Source organism: Hypanus sabinus, chromosome 14, assembly GCF_030144855.1.
Source record: "Hypanus sabinus isolate sHypSab1 chromosome 14, sHypSab1.hap1, whole genome shotgun sequence".
Taxonomy (NCBI): Eukaryota; Metazoa; Chordata; class Chondrichthyes; order Myliobatiformes; family Dasyatidae; genus Hypanus; species Hypanus sabinus.
This window is the reverse complement of record NC_082719.1, coordinates 54,446,574-54,465,701: the sequence shown is the minus strand read 5'-3', so window position 1 is coordinate 54,465,701 and position 19,128 is coordinate 54,446,574. Positions and strand designations below refer to the sequence as shown.

The window sequence follows — 19,128 nt, the reverse complement described above, 5'->3', positions numbered from 1 at the left end:
CTTCCCTCCTACATAACCCTCCATTCTTCTTACATTCTCACGCCTATCTAAGTCTCTTAAATGCACCTACTGTATCAGGTTCTACCACCACCCCTGGCAGTGTGTGTGGGTATTTACCAATCTCTGTTTAATACCTGACATCTCCCTAAACTCTCCACCACTCACCTTAAATAGATATCCTCTGGTATTGACTCTGGGAAAAGATGTTGGCTGTCTACTCCATCTATAGCTGTCAATCTCAAACCTCTCCTCATTCTCTAATCCAAAGAGAAAAGCCCTAGTTCACTTAACTTTTCCTCATAGGAAATGCTCTCTGATTCAGGTAGTGTTATAGGATCATTGTCATAGAAAAGTACAGCATGGAGTCCTGATGAAGGGACTCGGCCCAAAACATCGAGTGAGTTTACTCTTTTCCGTGGATGCTACCTGGCCTGCTGAGTTCCTCCAGCATTTTTTGTGTTGTGCTTTTCAGCCCATCAAGTTTGTGCTGAACCATTTAAACTACCTACCCCCATCAATCTGCACCCAGAACATAACCCTCCAAAGCTCTACTACCCATGTACCTATCAAAACTTATCTTAAATGTTGAAATCAAGTTTGCATGCACCAATTCACTGGAAGATCATTCCTCACTCTCACAACCCTCTAAGTGAAGATGTTTCCCTTCATGTTCCTCTTATTTTCACCTTTCACCCTTAACCCATGACCTCTAGTTGTAGTCCCACCCAACCTCAGTAGAAAAGCCTGCTTGCACTTACCCTATCTATACCCCTCATAATGTTGTATATTGTGCCTCTATCAAATCTCCTCTCAATCTTCTGCCAAGGAATACAGTCCTAACATATTCAATCTTTTCTTATAATTCAGGTCCTGCAGACCTGGCAACATCCTTGTAAATTTTCTGCATTATCTTTCAAACTTAGTTACATTTTTCCTGTAGGTAGGTGATCAAAAGTGCACACAATACTCCAAATTAACATCTTATACAGGTTCAACATAACATCCCATCTCCTATACTCAATACTTGAATTTATGGAGACCAATGTGCCAAAAGCTTTCATCATGAACCTATCTATCTATGAACCTATCTATCAATGAATTATGGACCTGTATTCCCAGATGCCTTTGTTCCACAGCACTCCTCAGTACCCTACCGTTCACTGTGTAAGACCTACTCTGGTTGGTCTTACCGAAGTGCAACACCTCGCTCTTGTCTGCATTAAATTTCCACTGCAAGCTCTGATGATCTTCCTCACAGCCCACTACACCACCAATCCTGGAAAATTTCCTTTGCATTCACTCTCCCACTCCTACATCCTAGTGTGGGACTAGTGGTGTTCCACAGGAGTCAGAAGTCTGCAGAAGGACTCAGAGAGATCGTGAGAATGGTGAACTAGGTGGGAGATGGAATATAGTTTAGCGAAGTAGAAAGAATAAAAGCATAGATTATTTTCTGAACAGAGAAAAGTCAAAAATCAGAGGTGCATAGATATTTGGGAGTCCTTGTACAATATTCCTTAAAGGTTTACTTGCAGGTTGAGTTGGTGGTAAGGAAGGCAAATGCAATGTTAGCATTCATTTCAAGAGGACGAGAATATAAGAGCAAGGATATAATCCTGAGGCTTTATAAGGCACTGTTCAGACTGCACTTGGGGTATTGTAAGTAGTTTTATGGCCCTTACTTAAGTAATGATGTGCTGACATTGGAGAGGGTCCAGAGGAGGTTCATAAGAATGATTCCAGGAATGACAGGGTTAATGTGTGAGCAATGTTTGATGGCTCTGGGCCTGTACTTGCTGGAGTTTAGAAGAATGGCGGGGGTGGGGAGAGAGAATCTCTTGAAATTTATCAAATATTGAAAGATATGGATAGAATGGATGTAGGGAGGATGTTTCCTATAGTGGGTGAGACTACTACCAGAGTTCACTGCCTCAGTCTAAAGGGACATCCATTTAGAACATCAATGAGTAGGAATTTCTTTAGCCAGACAGCAGTGAATCTGTAGAATCTGCCCAGCTTTGTATGTTATTTATATCCTGTTGGAACTGAACAACTCTCTACACTATTAACAACACTACCAACTTCATTTCGTTCAAAAATTTACCTTCCCCAACCTTCCACTGCTCATCACAAAGAGCAGGGGACACACAAGAGATCCTTTTGGAATACCACCAGTCACTCATCTGCAGGAGGAATACACTCCATCTACTACCGTCCTCTGCCTTCCATGGGCAGGCCAATTACAAATCCATGCAGCCAAGTTTTCAATAAACCCATGCCTCATAACTTTCTGGATGAACCTACCATGGGGAACCTTGTCAAACACCTTACTAAAATCTATATACACCACAACCACCACTCTACTTCTATCAATTTGTTCTGGCACTTCCTCAAAATCCTCAAGCACAACCTGACCCTCGCAAAGCCATGCTGACTATCCCTAATAAGACTATGATTATACAAATGCTTGTAAATCCTATCCCCAAGAATCCCTCGATTGTTTTGCCTACACTGATGTAACTCAGTGGTCTATAATTCCCTGGATTGTCCCCAATTCCTTTTCTAAATGACTGAACAATATTTGCCATCCTCTAATCCCTTGGTATTACTCCAGGGGAGATGTGAAGATCAATGCCCCATTAATCTTTCCCTGCATTTCCTGGAGTAACCGGAGACACTCAACATGCTCCAGAACATTAGCCTGTTCTACGCTGACCTCTATTTGTCAAAGTTCCTCTGCCTGGTGAGCACTGAAGCAAAGTGCCCCCAGATGCATTTGCCCTCTTTATCCCTGAGTGAAAGATGTGCTTTTAGGGTTACTGTTTAGAGATACATTATGAAGAATTAGACATGACAGAGCATGACAAGCTAGATCACACATGTGGAAGATACAGTATATCCTTGTACCATGTGGGAACCTTACAATGGTTTCCAGTTTTGTAAACCATAAGTGTGGTCAGCTGGAGGAGTTTGAAACCTCTATTCCATCAGTGAGGCTCAGGTTTTGTAGATACAGTCATTTTTCAGCTCAAAGAGCATGCAGATAGTTCAAAAGACCAGCAGGCATCTTATCAAACAACTGATAATCTGTTCTGACTATGGTGCTCCCTACAATGTGCCACCAGAACCAAAAAACCACAACAGCATGCTACACAAGAGAGCGAAGTAAGCACAAAGGAAATAGCTATTGCAGTTTTTCCAATAAAACATTCATATTTCTGTAATCAGACATGATTCCAAGATAATTTTGTCTTACTGTTGTCAGGGGCAAGAATCTGCAGAGGAAACGATGCTTGAATGCAGACGGCTAAAGATCCCTTTCATTGCCTTGATGATGATTGGGAGTAGGCCAATAGATCACAAAAAATCATTATATTCTATCTGTCCTTTTCACATCAGGACTCTCGTATGGTCAAGTAGATAACTGTTGGTGTAATAGAATCAAGAAACATAGCTGATACTTCTAAACCACAACCAAATGTTGTCAGTATTTGTCCTGCATCAGAGTACTGACATCACATGGAAAGAAGTCAATTTATAGAAACAAGAACTAGTAGCATGTACAAATATTTACAATATTGTAAATATTTCAGCACTGTCCTTTTCACTCACATGAAGGCATGTTACCAGATGAACTACAGGTGATGGCAGGTTCTGTGTGCTTGACTAACCATACTCCTAAAAATTATGTAGCAACAAAACACTGCTACTAGTCCTTTCTTTTGATCTGAGCTATCACAAACTCTGTACCTCTGATTTTACAAATTGAATTAAGATCCTATTCATTTACCCAATTATATAAATTTTATCCATATTATCTTATGACAATCAAAGGTTCTAGCTTAAAACTGTAACTAAAATCAAAATCAAGTATCGTATTTCACTACCTTAATAATGGGTAAATAATTTATTAACTATAATAATTAAACAGATATGGCTTCACTAATTACAAATTATAAATACCTATCATCAGCTACATTCAATAGGTCCAGATGGTAAGGATCTTCAGTCTGAATTTGCGGTGCTGATGCAATCCCTGACGGAGGCACTGCCTGATCAATTTGCATTCGCTGTCGACGAAATGGTATGTTGCGCTTTTTGCCACCTGCAAAAGTAAAGTAAATTGTTCCACACTGAGAGTAAATTCCAATATTAAAATCTAACCTTATTTTCTTCAGACAGCATTATACATACATTCCATACTTGGTTGTAAACTAAAACTGGTTTGCCAGGCTTTGTTTCTCTGTTTCAAGTGTGCAGTTTGAAATAATTTTATTCAAATAAAATAAACTGCGCCAACACTGATTAATTTTGACATTTCTATTGTTTCATAGCATTTTGACCATGATTTCAATAGACTTCATCATTAAAGGAGTATTTTAAAGTTCCTGGTAACTGGCTTACATGGGTCCATTTGTCCTATGATGTCACTTTATGACCCAGCCTTCTGTGATGCAATAGTTTATCAACCATTGTTGATGCTTATGTTAATGTGTTATCGGCAGCTTGAAATTTCTTCAGAAATGCCAGCAATTCCACACAGAATAGTCATCATTTATTTCTGTAATAAACAATCACCATTGTTAAGTTCCAAACTTATGAAGAGCTAATGGCTGCAGAATTTCCAGTTGTGCTCTGACTTTAGGCACCTATAGAGTTCAGCTACGGAACGTTAATTTCCTAGGCTTCTCAAAGTTAGAATTACTCTGGCAGATATGGTGTTGTACTTATGTCAGCTTAGACATAGTTCAAGAGTTACAAACCTATTAATTTGGGAACAAAAATTGCCCCAAGAAAGCATGGTATAAGGTCCAATAAATGTTTATCATTTCATGAAGCTAATTCTGAAAATTAATTTTAATGTTTTTATTTTAGTTAATAAAAGAATGGCTACATTTTAATAGTACTTAGTGCTTTTGAATATCTAAGACCAACAAATAGAAGTCTTTAATAACCACTAAACTGGGAACTGGGTTTAACTGGATTTTAATCGGCTATTAAATTAAATCTGTGGGCTGAGCTTGCCACACATGAATAGTATCTTGGGTGAAATATGTGAGATTAAAACACCACTTTCAGAATCAGTAAGAGAAATAAACTGACTTTACACAAAATAAAATTTGCCAACAAAGAATTCTATTCCTGCACGAATTAAACAGGGGTACAAAAAGATCATTTGGCTATTAAGCGTACTCCCTTCCTACCTGCCTCAACAACTACAGCAAGGTTGTACTCACCCCCACAGCCACCAAATGCCTGGAGAAACAGGTTATGTCCCACATTAAGAATGTCATCCCTGCTCCTCTGGAGCAACACTAGTTTGCCCATTAAGAGATGGAGACTGGGTTGTTGGTGGTTCTGTTTGCTTATAAGGCAAACATATTGACCAAGGACGCCATCTCCATTGCTCTCCACATTGTATTGGACAACTAGAGCACAAGGACAGCTGCACCAGAATACTTCTTTATTGACTACATTTCTGCCTTCAACACCATACTCCCCACCATGTTGCTCATTAAACTACACAATTTGGGACGCTACATCAGTTTGCAGCTGGATTCTGGACTTGCTTACCAATAACACCCAGACGGTCAGACTAGACAAATAGGCATGAACTTCCCTGACCAGTGCACCACAGGGATGTATAATGAGCCCAGTCCTTTACACCCATGACTGTGCCCCTGCTTCTGCTACCAACTCCATCATGAAATTTGCAGATGACACCATTGTGATTGGACTAATTACAAATAACAAAGAAACAGCACACAGAGAGAAGGTGCAGAAACTGCCTGACTATAGCCTTTCACTCAACATCAAACAGAGCAAAGAAATGATTATCAAGCTCCACTATCCATAAACAATGAAGTAGTGGAAAGGGTCTCCAGCTTTAAGTTCTTGGGACTGAACATCACAGTGGAGCTCTCTTGGGCCACCTACACTTCCTTGACAGTAGGGAAGGCTCAGCAGCCCTTATACTATTGTCGGAGTTTAAAGAAAGCAAACCTTTCCCAAAAGCTACTGGTAAATCTTTACTGATGTGTAACTGAGAGCATACTGACCTACTGGATAATAGTATGGTCAACTAGCTGCAACAAGATCAACCAAATTGCACTTCAACGAGTGACCAGGACTGTACAGAACATCTCTGGAACACAACTACCAGATATGGAAACCAGCTGCAACTCATGAATGACATCTACGACAGGCTCACAAAATTGTAATGGACTCATTCCACCCCAGTAATCACCTGTTTAATCTCCTACCATCCATCAGGACATACAGCAACATCTTTGCATGGACATCCAGACTGAAAAACAGCTTTGTTCCCAGGGCTGTCGTGCAACTGAACAATGCGCCATTTTAGAGTTGTTTGTTTTTAATTCAGTTGTAACTTCCATGTCATTCTAAATTTAGTTACTATGTTTTTATGCTAATTTGCACTGGGTGAAGTAGCACTGCAATATCATTGTCCTCAACAATGACAATAAAGCATATCTACGACATCAACCAGTCAACAGCAAAATACTGGTAAAGCAGCATCTAAGAACAAGGAATATTTCCAATATTTTCAGTTGTTATTTCCAAATCAATTTCTCCTTATCACGAAATTCACCGGTGAAGATAATCAACCACTCCTCATCTAAGGCAGTCAGTTATGAACTATTTCCTATATGGCTCTGTCACATGAATCAACAAATGAGGGATGCATTAGCCCAAAATGAAAGTCTAAAGGTTTGCAGAGGGCTCTCTATGGCTGTATGGATAATGCATATATATTTTAAAAGATGGGACGCACAAGAACTTAATGACAATGACAGCTGTATAACTATAATCTATAAATCACATTATATTTTGCAATAGCCATTACTCTAATCCATATGATCTGCTATAGCCTAACACATTATTCCACACTGAATTACAACAAAATCATTACACATGCTTTAAAAATGAAAACAAAATTGCAAATAGCAGCAATGTTACCTGGAGTTTGTACCACCGCCTGCAGGTTTTTCTCTTGTAGATGCAGGATCTTTTCAGTCTTTGCTTTACTTTCCTTCTCTAGAGATCGTACTTTATGTACATACTGGTTATTTAGGAACTTCAGATCTGCAGTGTCATGTTCCAATTTTCTAATGCTATATTTTAAATCTTTAACATAGAAGGAAATAAAATAAATATGCATCTTACAGTACAGTTACCAGTTTATGTCAGAAAAAGCCAAGAAACAGTGGAGAAATTACATGGCAATTTGCAATCTTCTTATTGAGCAGTTTAAATTTACTTACAATTCAGGTCTTAAATACAAAGTTATCATAGGTTGATAATACAAGAGTGTTAAACGGGCTAAAAGGTTAATACAGGCAGTCCCCGGGTTACGAACAAGTTCTATTCCTGAGTCTGTCTTTAGGTCGGATTTGTACGTAAGTCAGAACAAGTATATAGACAATAGACAGTAGGTGCAGGAGCAGGCCATTCGGTCCTTTGAGCCAGCACCACCATTCAATGTGATCATGGCTTATCATCCACAATTAGTACCCCATTCCTGCCTTCTCCCCATATCCCTTGACTCTGGTATCTTTAAGAGCTCTATCTAACTCTTTCTTAAAAGCAACGAGAGAATTAGCCTCCACTGCCGTCTGAGGCAGAGCATTCCATAGATCCACAACTCTCTGGGTGAAAAAGTTTTTCCTGAACTCCATTCTAAATGGACTACCCCTTATTCTTAAACTGTGGCCTCTGGTCCTGGACTCCCCAACATCGGGAACATGTTTCCTGCCTCTCGCGGGTCCAATCCCTTAATAGTCTTATATGTTTCAATCAGATCCCCTCTCATCCTTCTAAATTCCAGTGCATACAAGCCCAGTGGCTCCAATTTTTCAACATATGACAGTCCTGCCATCCCAGGAATCAACCTCGTGAACCTACGCTGCACTCCCTCAATAGCAAGGATGTCCTTCCTCAAATTTGGAGACAAAAACTGAACACAATACTCTAGGTGTGGTCTCACCAGGGCCCTGTACAACTGCAGAAGGACCTCTTTGCTCCTATACTCAACTCCCCTTGTTATGAAGGCCAACGTGCCATTAGCTTTCTTCACTGCCTGCTGTACCTGCATGCTTACTTTCAGTGACTGATGAACAAGGACACCTAGATCTCGTTGTACTTCCCCTTTTCCTAACTTGACACCATATATCCGGTATTTAGCATCAGTCAAACATTTGTCTTAGTATATATTTTACCTTTCTATGTATATAAAACACTTAAGAAACATATGTATTCCAATAATTAAACCATTGCATTGCTTAGTAATAATTGTAGCTTTCATCAGGGCAGGACCTTTCACATGCTCCATTATTCTCACTTTATCCTTTAAAATTGTTCCAATCGTTGACCGACTGTAGCCCAATGCCTTTCCAATTATCGATGACATTTCACTTCTTTCCAAACGCTTTATTATTTGCACTTTGTTTTCAATTGTGATCGCTTCCTATCAACAGAACAGAAACACTGCGGGCAGTGGATCCTGAGCTCCGCTAGGTCGTAAGGACCACTGCACTGAATTCCCCGGGTCCTAAAGTCCACCGCACTGAGACAGGTTAAATGGGACAAGTGGGGGTTGTGCTAGGTTTGGATATTTGATCCTCCATAATATTCCGCGTGGGAATTTAAACTGGAGGTGGTAGTTTTTTTACGAGATCAAGTTGTGAGCTTGACCTCAACCCGGCATGGATTGAAGAGCGCGCTCTGCAGTGGTCTGTCACTGGATCGAACTCCAAACGTCCGTTCTTGAGCCCAGTGCTGATCTCACTTCACCACCAGCTGACCGGGGTGGGGGGGGGGGGGGGGTGGCAGTGTGCAAGATCTGGTGAATCTTGCTAAGAGAAATTTAAGCCAAATACAAAGTTACACACTCAACAGTGTCAATGGTAACAACTTAAAATGGCGGACAGTGTTCTCCTTTCTTGATTCATAAGTACCAGTTGTCCGTAAGTCGGACGTTCGTAACTCGGGGGCTACCTATACACTACGACATCTTTTTGGCCGTGTAACTTAATAGATTCTTCCTTCACAAATTACAGCTAATCTGTAAAGGGAAGTCTGAAATAGAACTCCAAAAATCTCGATCTAGGACGTTCCATATTTTGTGGGTGGGATCACATGCTTATATTTTCATAGCCCAAGAAACAAAGGAATTATTTGCATGCTACTTTCTATTCAATGTGAAACTGCAGAACCATTTGACAGTGCATAAAAGCTTATTATAAACACCACTCAGGTGCAAATCAGAATTACTGTCAATTAATCAACTATACTTGGATAGTAACACAGCAAAATCTCTTTAAATTATGTTAAATATCGTTGCTCCTTTTCACACCTTGTGACACATCAGGTGGGATTTGTGCCTTTTCCATAGCTTTTTACTGTTTTTTTTTATGAGGCCGAGTTGCTAGCTCGACGCTCAACCTAGCACAGAATCAAAATGTGCAAGGGGCTGGCCGGATTTGATTTTGGGATCATTTGTCTCGAAATTCAGTACCAATGTCACCACACCACTGGACGGACTATGTTAAATATACTTCTAAAAATATATATTCATGGTGCATACACAAGGAAATCTACAAATGCTGGAAATTCAAGCAACACACACAAAATGCTGGTGGAACGCAGCAGGTCAGGCATACATCTATAGGGAGAAGCACTGTCGACGTTTCAGGCTGAGACCCTTCGTCAGGACTAAAGGAAAGAAGAGATAGTAAGAGATTTGAAAGTGGGAGGGGGAGGGGAGATCCAAAATGATAGGAGAAGACTCACTATAGGAAGGATGTGGAAGCACTGGAAGGGTACAGAGGGGATTTACCAGGATGCTGCCTGGTTTAGAGAGTATGCATTATGATCAGAGATTAAGGGAGCTAGGGCTTTACTCTTTGGAGAGAAGAATGAGAGGAGACATGATAGAGGTATACAAGTTATTAAGAGGAATAGATAAGAGTGGACAGCCAGCGCCTCTTCCCCAGGGCACCCCTGCTCAGTACAAGAGGACATGGCTTTAAGGTAAGGTGTTGGAAGTTCAAGGGGGATATTAGAGGAAGGTTTTTTACTCAGAGAGTGGTTGGTGTGTTGAATGCACTGCCTGAGTCTGTGGTGGAGGCAGATACACTAGTGAAATTTACGAGACTATTAGACAGTATATGGAGGAATTTAAGGTGGGGGGGTATATATGGGAGGCAGGGTTTTAAGGGTCAGCACAACATTGTGGCCAAAAGGCCTGTACTGTGCTGTACTATTCTATTCTAAGGCAGGAGGGGGAGGGATGGATCTAACAGCTGGAAAGTTGATTTGCAAAATGGATACACAGCTAGAGAAGGGAAAGGATCATGGGATGGGAGGCCCAGGGAGAAATCCATGATGCATCTTTTCTTTTGATATTCCCATGGGTACTTGGAGTCAAAATACATGACCAGACCATGCTAGTGTCTGAACAGGCAGCACAGAATATTTTTAAAAGTTGGTAAAGAGACCAATCATCTGTAGCATAGCACTTAGTATGAAGTTTTTACAGCCTGGGGTGTTCCGGAGTTTAATTCCAGTGCCTTTCTGTAAGGGGTCAGCATGTTCTCCCCATGGAATGCATGGGTTTTCCCTGAGTCCAAAGATGTACTGGCTAAGTTAATTGGTCATTACAAATAGTCCCGTGATTAGGTCAGGGTTAATCAGGTTTGTTGGGGGTTGCTGGGATAGTGTGGCTCGAAGGGCCGTAAGAGCCTACACTACTGTGCCTAATTGCTAAATAAATAAATATACTTACGACAAAATTAACTCCATTTCAGTATAAATAAAACAGTAATATTGCTACATAAATACTTGCAGAACGTATGCAAGCTCTGCATGCAGGCTCTGCATGCAGATGAATACCTTTGATCTGCTGATCTGATTCCTCTTTTAATCTCAGTAATTCCTGGTGAAGCTTGTTGTTCTCCTGGACAAGACGCGCATTCTCAGTTCTATATGGCTCAAGCACAGAATCCACGTTCTTGCTCTCTTTTTCTGTTTTTCCAGATGACAGTTTGGCATTGCGAAGGCTTTCTGTAGTGTGTACTAAATCACTGTAACATAATAGCACATTGTTTAGAAAGGTACCTATGCCCTAATATTTTCCAATTTAATCCACTAGCTTCCACGTTTACTAAGAGCCAGGATGCAATTTTTAAGATTTGCATTTCATCAAGGCACAGATTTAAATGTTAATAAATTAAAATTATCGATAAGCGAGTACCAACAAGTAGACAGTGTTAGCTGATCTATCAATGCAGGATACCAGTAGATTAAATATAAAAAGTGTTTTAAAATTTTGTGTGGTTTGCGAAGATAATATTGTCTCTGGCGACATACACTTTTAGAAATGTCTCGCCTATATTATTATTAGAAATTGTATGATGGCATTCAACAGTAAACAGAAGCCATATGTACCCTAGAACATGCTCTTAGAGTAATACCTTGTTCAGATCTTGGCCTGCCCTCGTTTCCTAATATTCTCTAAGCAACCACGCTCAGTAATAAGTTTTCATTCCATTCAACCTTGATTGCAAAGATTCACAATTGCAGCAAACGTTTCTTACTACAATACTAAATGACTGTCCACTAACCAAGAAAAAAGATTTCTAAATCTTTCACTTTGATATTATTATTATTATTCTTCCACCACACTCCAGTGAAAACCAAAGGTTCAAAGATTCAACCTTTTGATCCTTTGAAAACTAAAATAGATATTTTACAGTAAAGGTCAAAAAAGGTTCATAGCCAGAATATCTACAGAAGCAAACTTCTTGATACAAGCAAAAATATAAGAAAATAATCCACAATTTGAGATCATGAGTCGTCATTAATGCTGACTAAAGCATGGGATTTAGAAAGGCAGAAGCCAGAGAGTAGTAGTAGATGGTTGCTTTTCCTGACGGGTGGCATAGGGATCAATGCTGGGTCTGTTGCTGTTTGTCATCTACATTAATGATTTGGATTTTCAACTATATCAGCAAATTTGAAGATGACACCATGACTGGAGGCATAGTGGACAGTGAGGGAGGCTAGCAAAGCCGGCAGTGGGATCTGGATTAGCTGGAGGGAAAAAAGGACTTAAAAATGGCAGATGGAATTTAATGCAAATATGAGGTGTTGCACTTTGGGAGGATAAACCAGGGTAGGATTTACACAGTGAATACTAGGGCACTGAGGACCGCAGCAAAGCAAAGGGATCTGGAATGTGGTGTCATAGGTAGATGGGGTCACAAAGAGAGCTTTTGGCACATTGCCTGTCATAAATCAAAATATTGAGTATAGGACTTAATATACTTCAGATGTTATGCTGAAGTTTTATACGATGTTGCTGAGGTCGAATCTGAAGTATTGTGTGCAGTTCTGGTCACCCACCTACAGGAAAGACATCAAACTGAAAGAATACAGTGAAAACATACAGGCAACATCTATGGAAAAGATCCAACAGTTGATGTTTTGGGCTGAGACCCTTATCAGGACAGAATGAAGTGTCCTAATGAAGAGACCCAGCCTGAAACGTTGACTGTTTACACTTTTCCATAGATGCTGCCTGGTCTACTGACTTCCTCCAACATTTTGTGAGTGTGTTAAGTAGGTAAGGTCTTTATTCTCTGGAGCATAGGGGAATGAGTGGAGATTTCAAAGAGGTATACAGAAGTATGAGGGGTATTTTTTTTTAGATCAAATAGAAGCAGGTTTTTTCCATGGAGAACAGGTGAGCTTAGAACTAGCATTCTTACATTAAGGGTGAAGGGTGAAATATTTAAGAGAACCTGTGGGAGAACTTCTTCACTCAGCTGAAGTGGCGAACGTGGGTTTGATTGCAAAATTTAAGATAAGCTTGGATAAGTACATGGAAGGAAGGAGTATGGAGAGCTAAGGTCCAGGTGTGGGCCAATGAGACACATACTAGGTGGGCCAAAGGGCCTGTTTCTGTGTGGTAGTGCTACATGACTCTAACTCAATAAAGTTGCAAGATTCAGTCAGAATGACAAAAACCATAAGAAATATGGGGCTAATCAAAAAGATGGTATTATTGCACAGAAAACCATTCCAGAAAATCTTGCAAGCCCAAATTCAGTCACGTCCCGAACAAGGACCCATAAATTACTCTGCTAACCTTTATTCACAATTCAGGAACACAATCCCATCTTCATAAGATGGATACTCATCTACTTCCCTAGCTCCTTAATGCGGAAAATGAAAAGATCTATGTCCTGACACAATAACTCCAATTTTGCTGCCCTGTTCCTCCTAATGAGACAAGATACCCCAGCTATACACTTTAACTCTCACTTTTTCTACTTCTTCCTGTTTCATCCACCTTCTTCTCCCCTCTGTTTTCTCATGCTTTTATTTGTTACAATCCATGCCACTGTCTCTGCATCTCCCAACACTTCTTAACCCTATTCCAACCTTCTTTAATTTTCCTTGAACTAAAATGTTTTAATTCTTATACTTATTGTAACATTTTTCTGGGTAGAATAAAATTGTGAAATATATAGAGCAGCAAAAAACAAAGAGCTATTTACAAATACCTGAAAAGTTTTTCCACCAGTGGGAGTGTCTCTATCCCAAGGGGCTGCCTATAGCCAAGTTGATCCAAACGCTTCCGCAGGTTTACAAACTTTCTCTCTGAAGAGGTGGTCATGTCAAGAAATGCTTCACTGCAAATTCAGGTGAATTTCCTGGACATTGAAACAATTAGGAGATATAATGCTATGTTCTAGCATTTCCAAATCAGAAGATGAACAACATTGCAGGAATATAAACCTTAAGGAAGAATACAATATTGAAATCCAATGCAACAAGGAAAGAAACCACACTTCCCAGGTTTGAGCTTAACTACTATAGAGAGAATTAACAAATTACAGTAAGGACATGACATCAAACTTACAACAATTAGAAGTGTCTACAGAACAAAGGGGGACAATTACTCTAGAACACTGGCACACAAAACAAAAATAATAGTCCAGGAAAACTAAACCCATTTAATTTAAATGCTCGGTGGCTAGGAGCACTCAATCAACTTGTAGACAGATTAATTACAAGAGACTCTGTATAACAGGAGCTAGTTTTTACAATAATACTAGACATGTTTACTCATTTCCATAGAGGCTTCCTGGCCTGCTGAGCTCCTTCAACATTTTGCGTGTGACAATGCCCAGGATGTCATAGTGACTAAGAGATTACAATTAAACAAAGAATTTGATATTTAGTTTTCTCTCTACAGTAGCAGAAAAAGTGGTGTGATACCAAGTTATGGTAATTCACAACAGTTTTGTGCAGAGGCCTTGTCAGTACAGGAGTCTGAAGACTCACAAAACAATTCAGAAACAGCTTCTTCCCATCTACCACTATGTTTCTAACTAAACAGTTAATCTCTTTTTTGCACTGTTTCTAGAATTTGTAATTTGTGTTATTTTCCTTCTCCCCTAACCAGTCCAATTTGTTTCCTTGTTTACAGTTCTTATCCTAGTACCCACATTAACTTCATTAATTCTATCCTTGCACAAGGGGATAGAACCACATACAGTCATCCCTCCTTATCCAAGTTCCACATGAGCAAATTCAACCAACCGCGAATCGAGAAAACCCGGAAGAGCTCCTTCAGCCCTTGTTGTTCAAGCATGTACAGACTTTATTCCCTTGACATTATTCCCTAAACAATGCAGTATAACATCTATTTATATAGCATTTACATTGTATTAGGTATTATAAGTATAATCTAGAGATGATTTAAAGTACTGTATATGGGTGGATGTGTGTAGGTTATCGTGGATTGGGATTTAAAAACAAACAGAAGTTCTTACTAAGTAAGTTGGAACAGGTACATCCGGTATTATTTAGCGTCAGTCAAACGTTTGTCTTAGTATATAGCATATATTTTACCTTTCTATGCATATAAAACACTTAAGAAACCTATGTATTTCAGTAATTAGACTACTGCATTGCTTAGTAATAATTGTAGCTTTCATCGGGGCAGGGCCCTTCACATGCTCCATTAAAATTGTTCCAATCGTTGACCGATTGTAGCCTAACCCTTTTCCAATGACAGACAGCGTTTCACCTCTTTCCCATCGCTTTATTATTTCCACTTTATTTTCAATCATGATCGTGATTATTTTCACGAACAGAAACACTGCAGATTCAGAGCTCCTCCGGGTCCTAAAGACCACTGCAATGAGACAGGTTACATAAGGTCCGGGGTACCACTGGGTCCTAAAGTCCACCACACTGAGACAGGTTAAATAAGGGACTTGAGCATCCGTGTTTTTTGGTATCGACGAGGGGTCCTGGAACCAATCCCTCGCAGATAAGGATGGCCTACTGTACCTAGGTTTACCAAGATCTCAAATATAAGCAGCACAAACAAAAAAAATGAAGTAATATTGATAGATTAATAATTCAAAGCTAACAAATGGAATTCAAAACAAGCAAAAATTAGCTTATTGATTTAAGAGCTTTAAAGGGACTTTAAAAACTAACCACAGTTGGTGATGGAGGTGATTAAAGTTGAACATAGAGGTTACTAAAATATGGACTAGAATATAAAGAGGTACATGTTATACAGTGCAGCTTAGACCACACCCGGAACACTATATGCATCTGGCTTAGATATTTAATACAAAGGCTTTGGAGGACATGCAACATACAATTACACGCAGGAGCAAGAAGGTTAAAAAGCGATTTTGCCTGAAAATTTAAAGATATAAACGCCGCAAAGAGGATGCAGAGAGCAAGATTTGTTTTTTTTTACAGTTACATGAAATCTGAGCAATGGCTTTAAATGAAGGCTCCAAGTGCTTGCAAACTTTTTGCAGATCATTGATAATTTCTTAGCTTTTGAACAACACTACACTTCTTCATGGCATGTCCATTTAAAAACAAAATGCTCTTTCAACTCAGCATTGATACTGAGTATTGAATGGTCATTGATATTCAACTTTAATTGATTTTCTCTCCACAGGTGCTGCCAGACTTGCATTGCAAAACTCCAGCACTTTCAGCATCTCTCTGCTTTTCAATGATGGCAAGCTACCCTGGGGACACAATGGTGACAGTGTTCCTTCAACTGCCTCAGCAAACCACTTCAGACAACTCTGGGAGCAGACTCAATTTTCAAATGTTGAGTCACTGCTGTGCATGCATTTTTATATCACATTTTATACTGCTGAAGCAATTTCCATAACATCTTCTCAGAAGAAAACAAAGCAGCTGATAGACAAAGACCTGTTCTGTTCTTCTGCAGCTGCCCTAAATGGCATTTGGTTTGTATCAAATAGTCTTACTTATACGTTATGGAAACAATACAGCTTCTGTTTGCTGAAATCTTGTTTGGCTGTATCATACAATAGGAATACGAGTATGAAAACAACAATAAAAATACTCATAGATCTGTAACAGTGGTTTAGTTAATTTACAAGGTAACAAAAGCAACGCATGATATAAGGCTTGCTTCCAATCAGTTGGTCCAGAATTTGCACACATTCACTGATGAATTACACATTGAAACCTCAATATGCTGTGACATAGCTTTACCCTATTTAATGCAGACACAGTAACCTAAACAATCAAACACAAGGAAATCTGCAGATGCTGGAAATTCAAGCAACACACACAAAATGCTGGTGGAACGCAGCAGGCCAGGCAGCATTCACCCTATAGATGCTGTCTGGCCTGCTGCATTCCACCAGCATTTTGTGTGTGTAACCTAAACCATCAAACTGCTTGATGTTCACTGCATCAACTCCAATGTACAAATTGAAAAGTCAATGATTAATGTGTTAAATATTATCATTTCATAAAAACTGAAAAAGCTAAATCTACTCAACAGCTAGGTTGAGACAGTATGGTTTTCAGTAATGAGACTATATTGAGGCAAATAACGGTTTTCACATGAATGAGGACTAACTTAAAACATTAACAGTTCCTTTTTCATAAATGTGACCTTACTAATTGCAGCATGGTTTATATTTTAGGATTTTAGCATCTGTTAAGTTCTATTAAGTTCCATTATTTCTATAAGTGATGTTTTGTATTTTCAAAATACCACATGAAAATCTTCACACTGAACATCTTCCACTGTCACAAATTTCATTATCCACTTGACACCATGGACCAATACGGCCCTAACATTTGTTCATGATACCATGCATTAACAGTGAGCAAGCAAGCGTGTGGTGAAGCAGACACTGAACCACATACGGATATGCCAGAGGCATGTGTGACAAATTATTGGGAACCCTAGAGGAATGTTAGCCTTTGTGGCAAATTGCAAAGAGTATAAAAGTAGGAAGGTTTTGTTACAACTTTACAGGGAGCTAATGAAACCCCGTGCGAAGTTTGGTCTTCATATTTAAGGCAAAGTGAATTCAGTAGGTTGGTTTCTACTAAACCTTTATCAAGTCACTTTTATTGTCATTTCAACCATAACTGCTAGTACAGTACATAGTAAAAATGAGACACTTTTCAGGACCACGGTGTTACGTGACACAGTACAAAAACTAGACTGAAATACGTAAAAAAAGAGAAAGCTACACGAGACTACAGACCTACACAGGACTGCATAAAGTGCACAAAAACAGTACAGGCATTACAATAAACAGGACAATAGGGCAAGGTGTCAGTTGAAACAGTTCATTCCTCGGGATCAAGAAAAGGTTTATTCTGCTTTCACCAAGAATACAGATTGTGAATTTAATTAAATACGTAAGATTCTAAAGGGAATTGACAGAATGGTTGCTGAAAGGATAATTCATGGCAGACTTTCCAAATCTGAGGTCGCCTGGAGTTGAGTGGGGACGGGTTGGCTATTCCCCTCCAGTGACAGGCCGTCTCCTTTCCTGCCTCCGTACACTCCCCGTCCGCGGCCACCGCCCAACTTCAGCTCACAGCCAGTCTCGCCAACGTTACCAAATGAAGACACCCGGCTCCTGCTCGCTTCCTACTTACCGTCGACTCCCGGTCTTCAACCCGCAGCACCGATCACGATCGTTATCCCTTTCCGAGGCAGGGCCCGAGTCCCGGCGGTAAGACGTTTGAAAATGGCGCGCACCCCATCCGGATGACCCCTGAACCACGCCATGACGTCATCCAGGGGAGGGACAGGAGGGTGGGGGGTTCTATGGCACTTGTAGGTGATGCACCCGGCAGGCGGCGCCACCCGACGGTGGGAACGGGGACGGCAGCTGGCGAACGTCACGTCAAGAAGTGCGGTCGGCCGCCACCGAGTGGTGGAACGGGGGAACGGTACTTGGCAGAATGATGCCACCTTGTGGGACGGTAGGGAAAAGCACCCGGCGGAAACGTTTTCTCGAGAGCCAGTTCAGAATCCTAATTAGGTTTAATGTCACTAGCATATGTCATGAAATTCGTTTTGCGGCAACAGTAGATTGCAATACATAATAATAGAAAAATGTTATAAATTACATTAAGTATGTATGTTAAAAAAATTAAAAGGTAGTGCTAAAAGAAAGAAAAATGTGAGGCAGTATTCATGGATTTTTTGTCCATTCGGAAATCTGATGGCAGAGTGGAAGTTGCTCCTGAAGCATTGAATCTATATCTTCAGGCTCCTGTATATCCTCCTTGATGGTAGCAATGACAAGAGAGCATGTCCTGGGAGATGGAGGTCCTCAATGATGTATGCTGCCTTTTTGATGCAGTCTTTTGAAGGTGCCCTCTTATGATGTGGAAGCTGGTGCCTATGATGGAGTTGGCAACTTTTTCCAATCACGTGCAGTGACCCCTACATACCAGACAGCGATGCAACCAGTTAGAATGCTCCCTATGGTACACCTGTAGAAATTTGCTAGTGTCTTTAGTGACATACAAAGCCTCAAATTCCTAATGCAATATAGCCACTGTTGTGTCTTCCTTGTAATTGCACCAGTATCTCTGATAGATCTTCAAAGATGTTGGCACTCAGAAACTTGAAACTGCACACCCTTTCCATTTCTGATCCCTCGACTTCCCCTTCCCAAAGTTCACAATCAATTCCTTGGTTTTATTGACCTTAAGTGCAAAGTTGTTGCTATGGCTCTACTCGACCAGCTGATCTATCTCGCTCCTGTT

At 40.1% G+C, this 19,128-nt stretch overlaps 1 protein-coding gene across 7 annotated transcripts in view; it reads right to left on the bottom strand.

The window, feature by feature from the left end:
- Positions 1-18,125, bottom strand: part of cep135 (centrosomal protein 135) — a 101,186-nt gene extending 83,061 nt beyond the window's left edge. For 5 of the 7 annotated variants that reach the window (XR_009515672.1, XM_059989236.1, XM_059989237.1 and 2 more), the window contains exons 1-5: positions 18,007-18,125; positions 13,590-13,739; positions 10,915-11,105; positions 6,982-7,149; positions 3,964-4,105 (exon numbers count right to left, since the gene is read on the bottom strand). Coding sequence is in view for 5 of the 7 variants with exons in the window: in XM_059989236.1 (XP_059845219.1) it covers positions 3,964-4,105; positions 6,982-7,149; positions 10,915-11,105; positions 13,590-13,702 (614 nt within the window). In the remaining 2 variants the exon portion in view is untranslated. Of the gene's footprint in view, positions 1-3,256; positions 3,382-3,963; positions 4,106-6,981; positions 7,150-10,914; positions 11,106-13,589; positions 13,740-18,006 lie in introns of those variants that run through there. The other 2 variants (XM_059989238.1, XM_059989241.1) reach the window with 2 other exon arrangements.
- Positions 18,126-19,128: the final 1,003 nt, after the last annotated feature.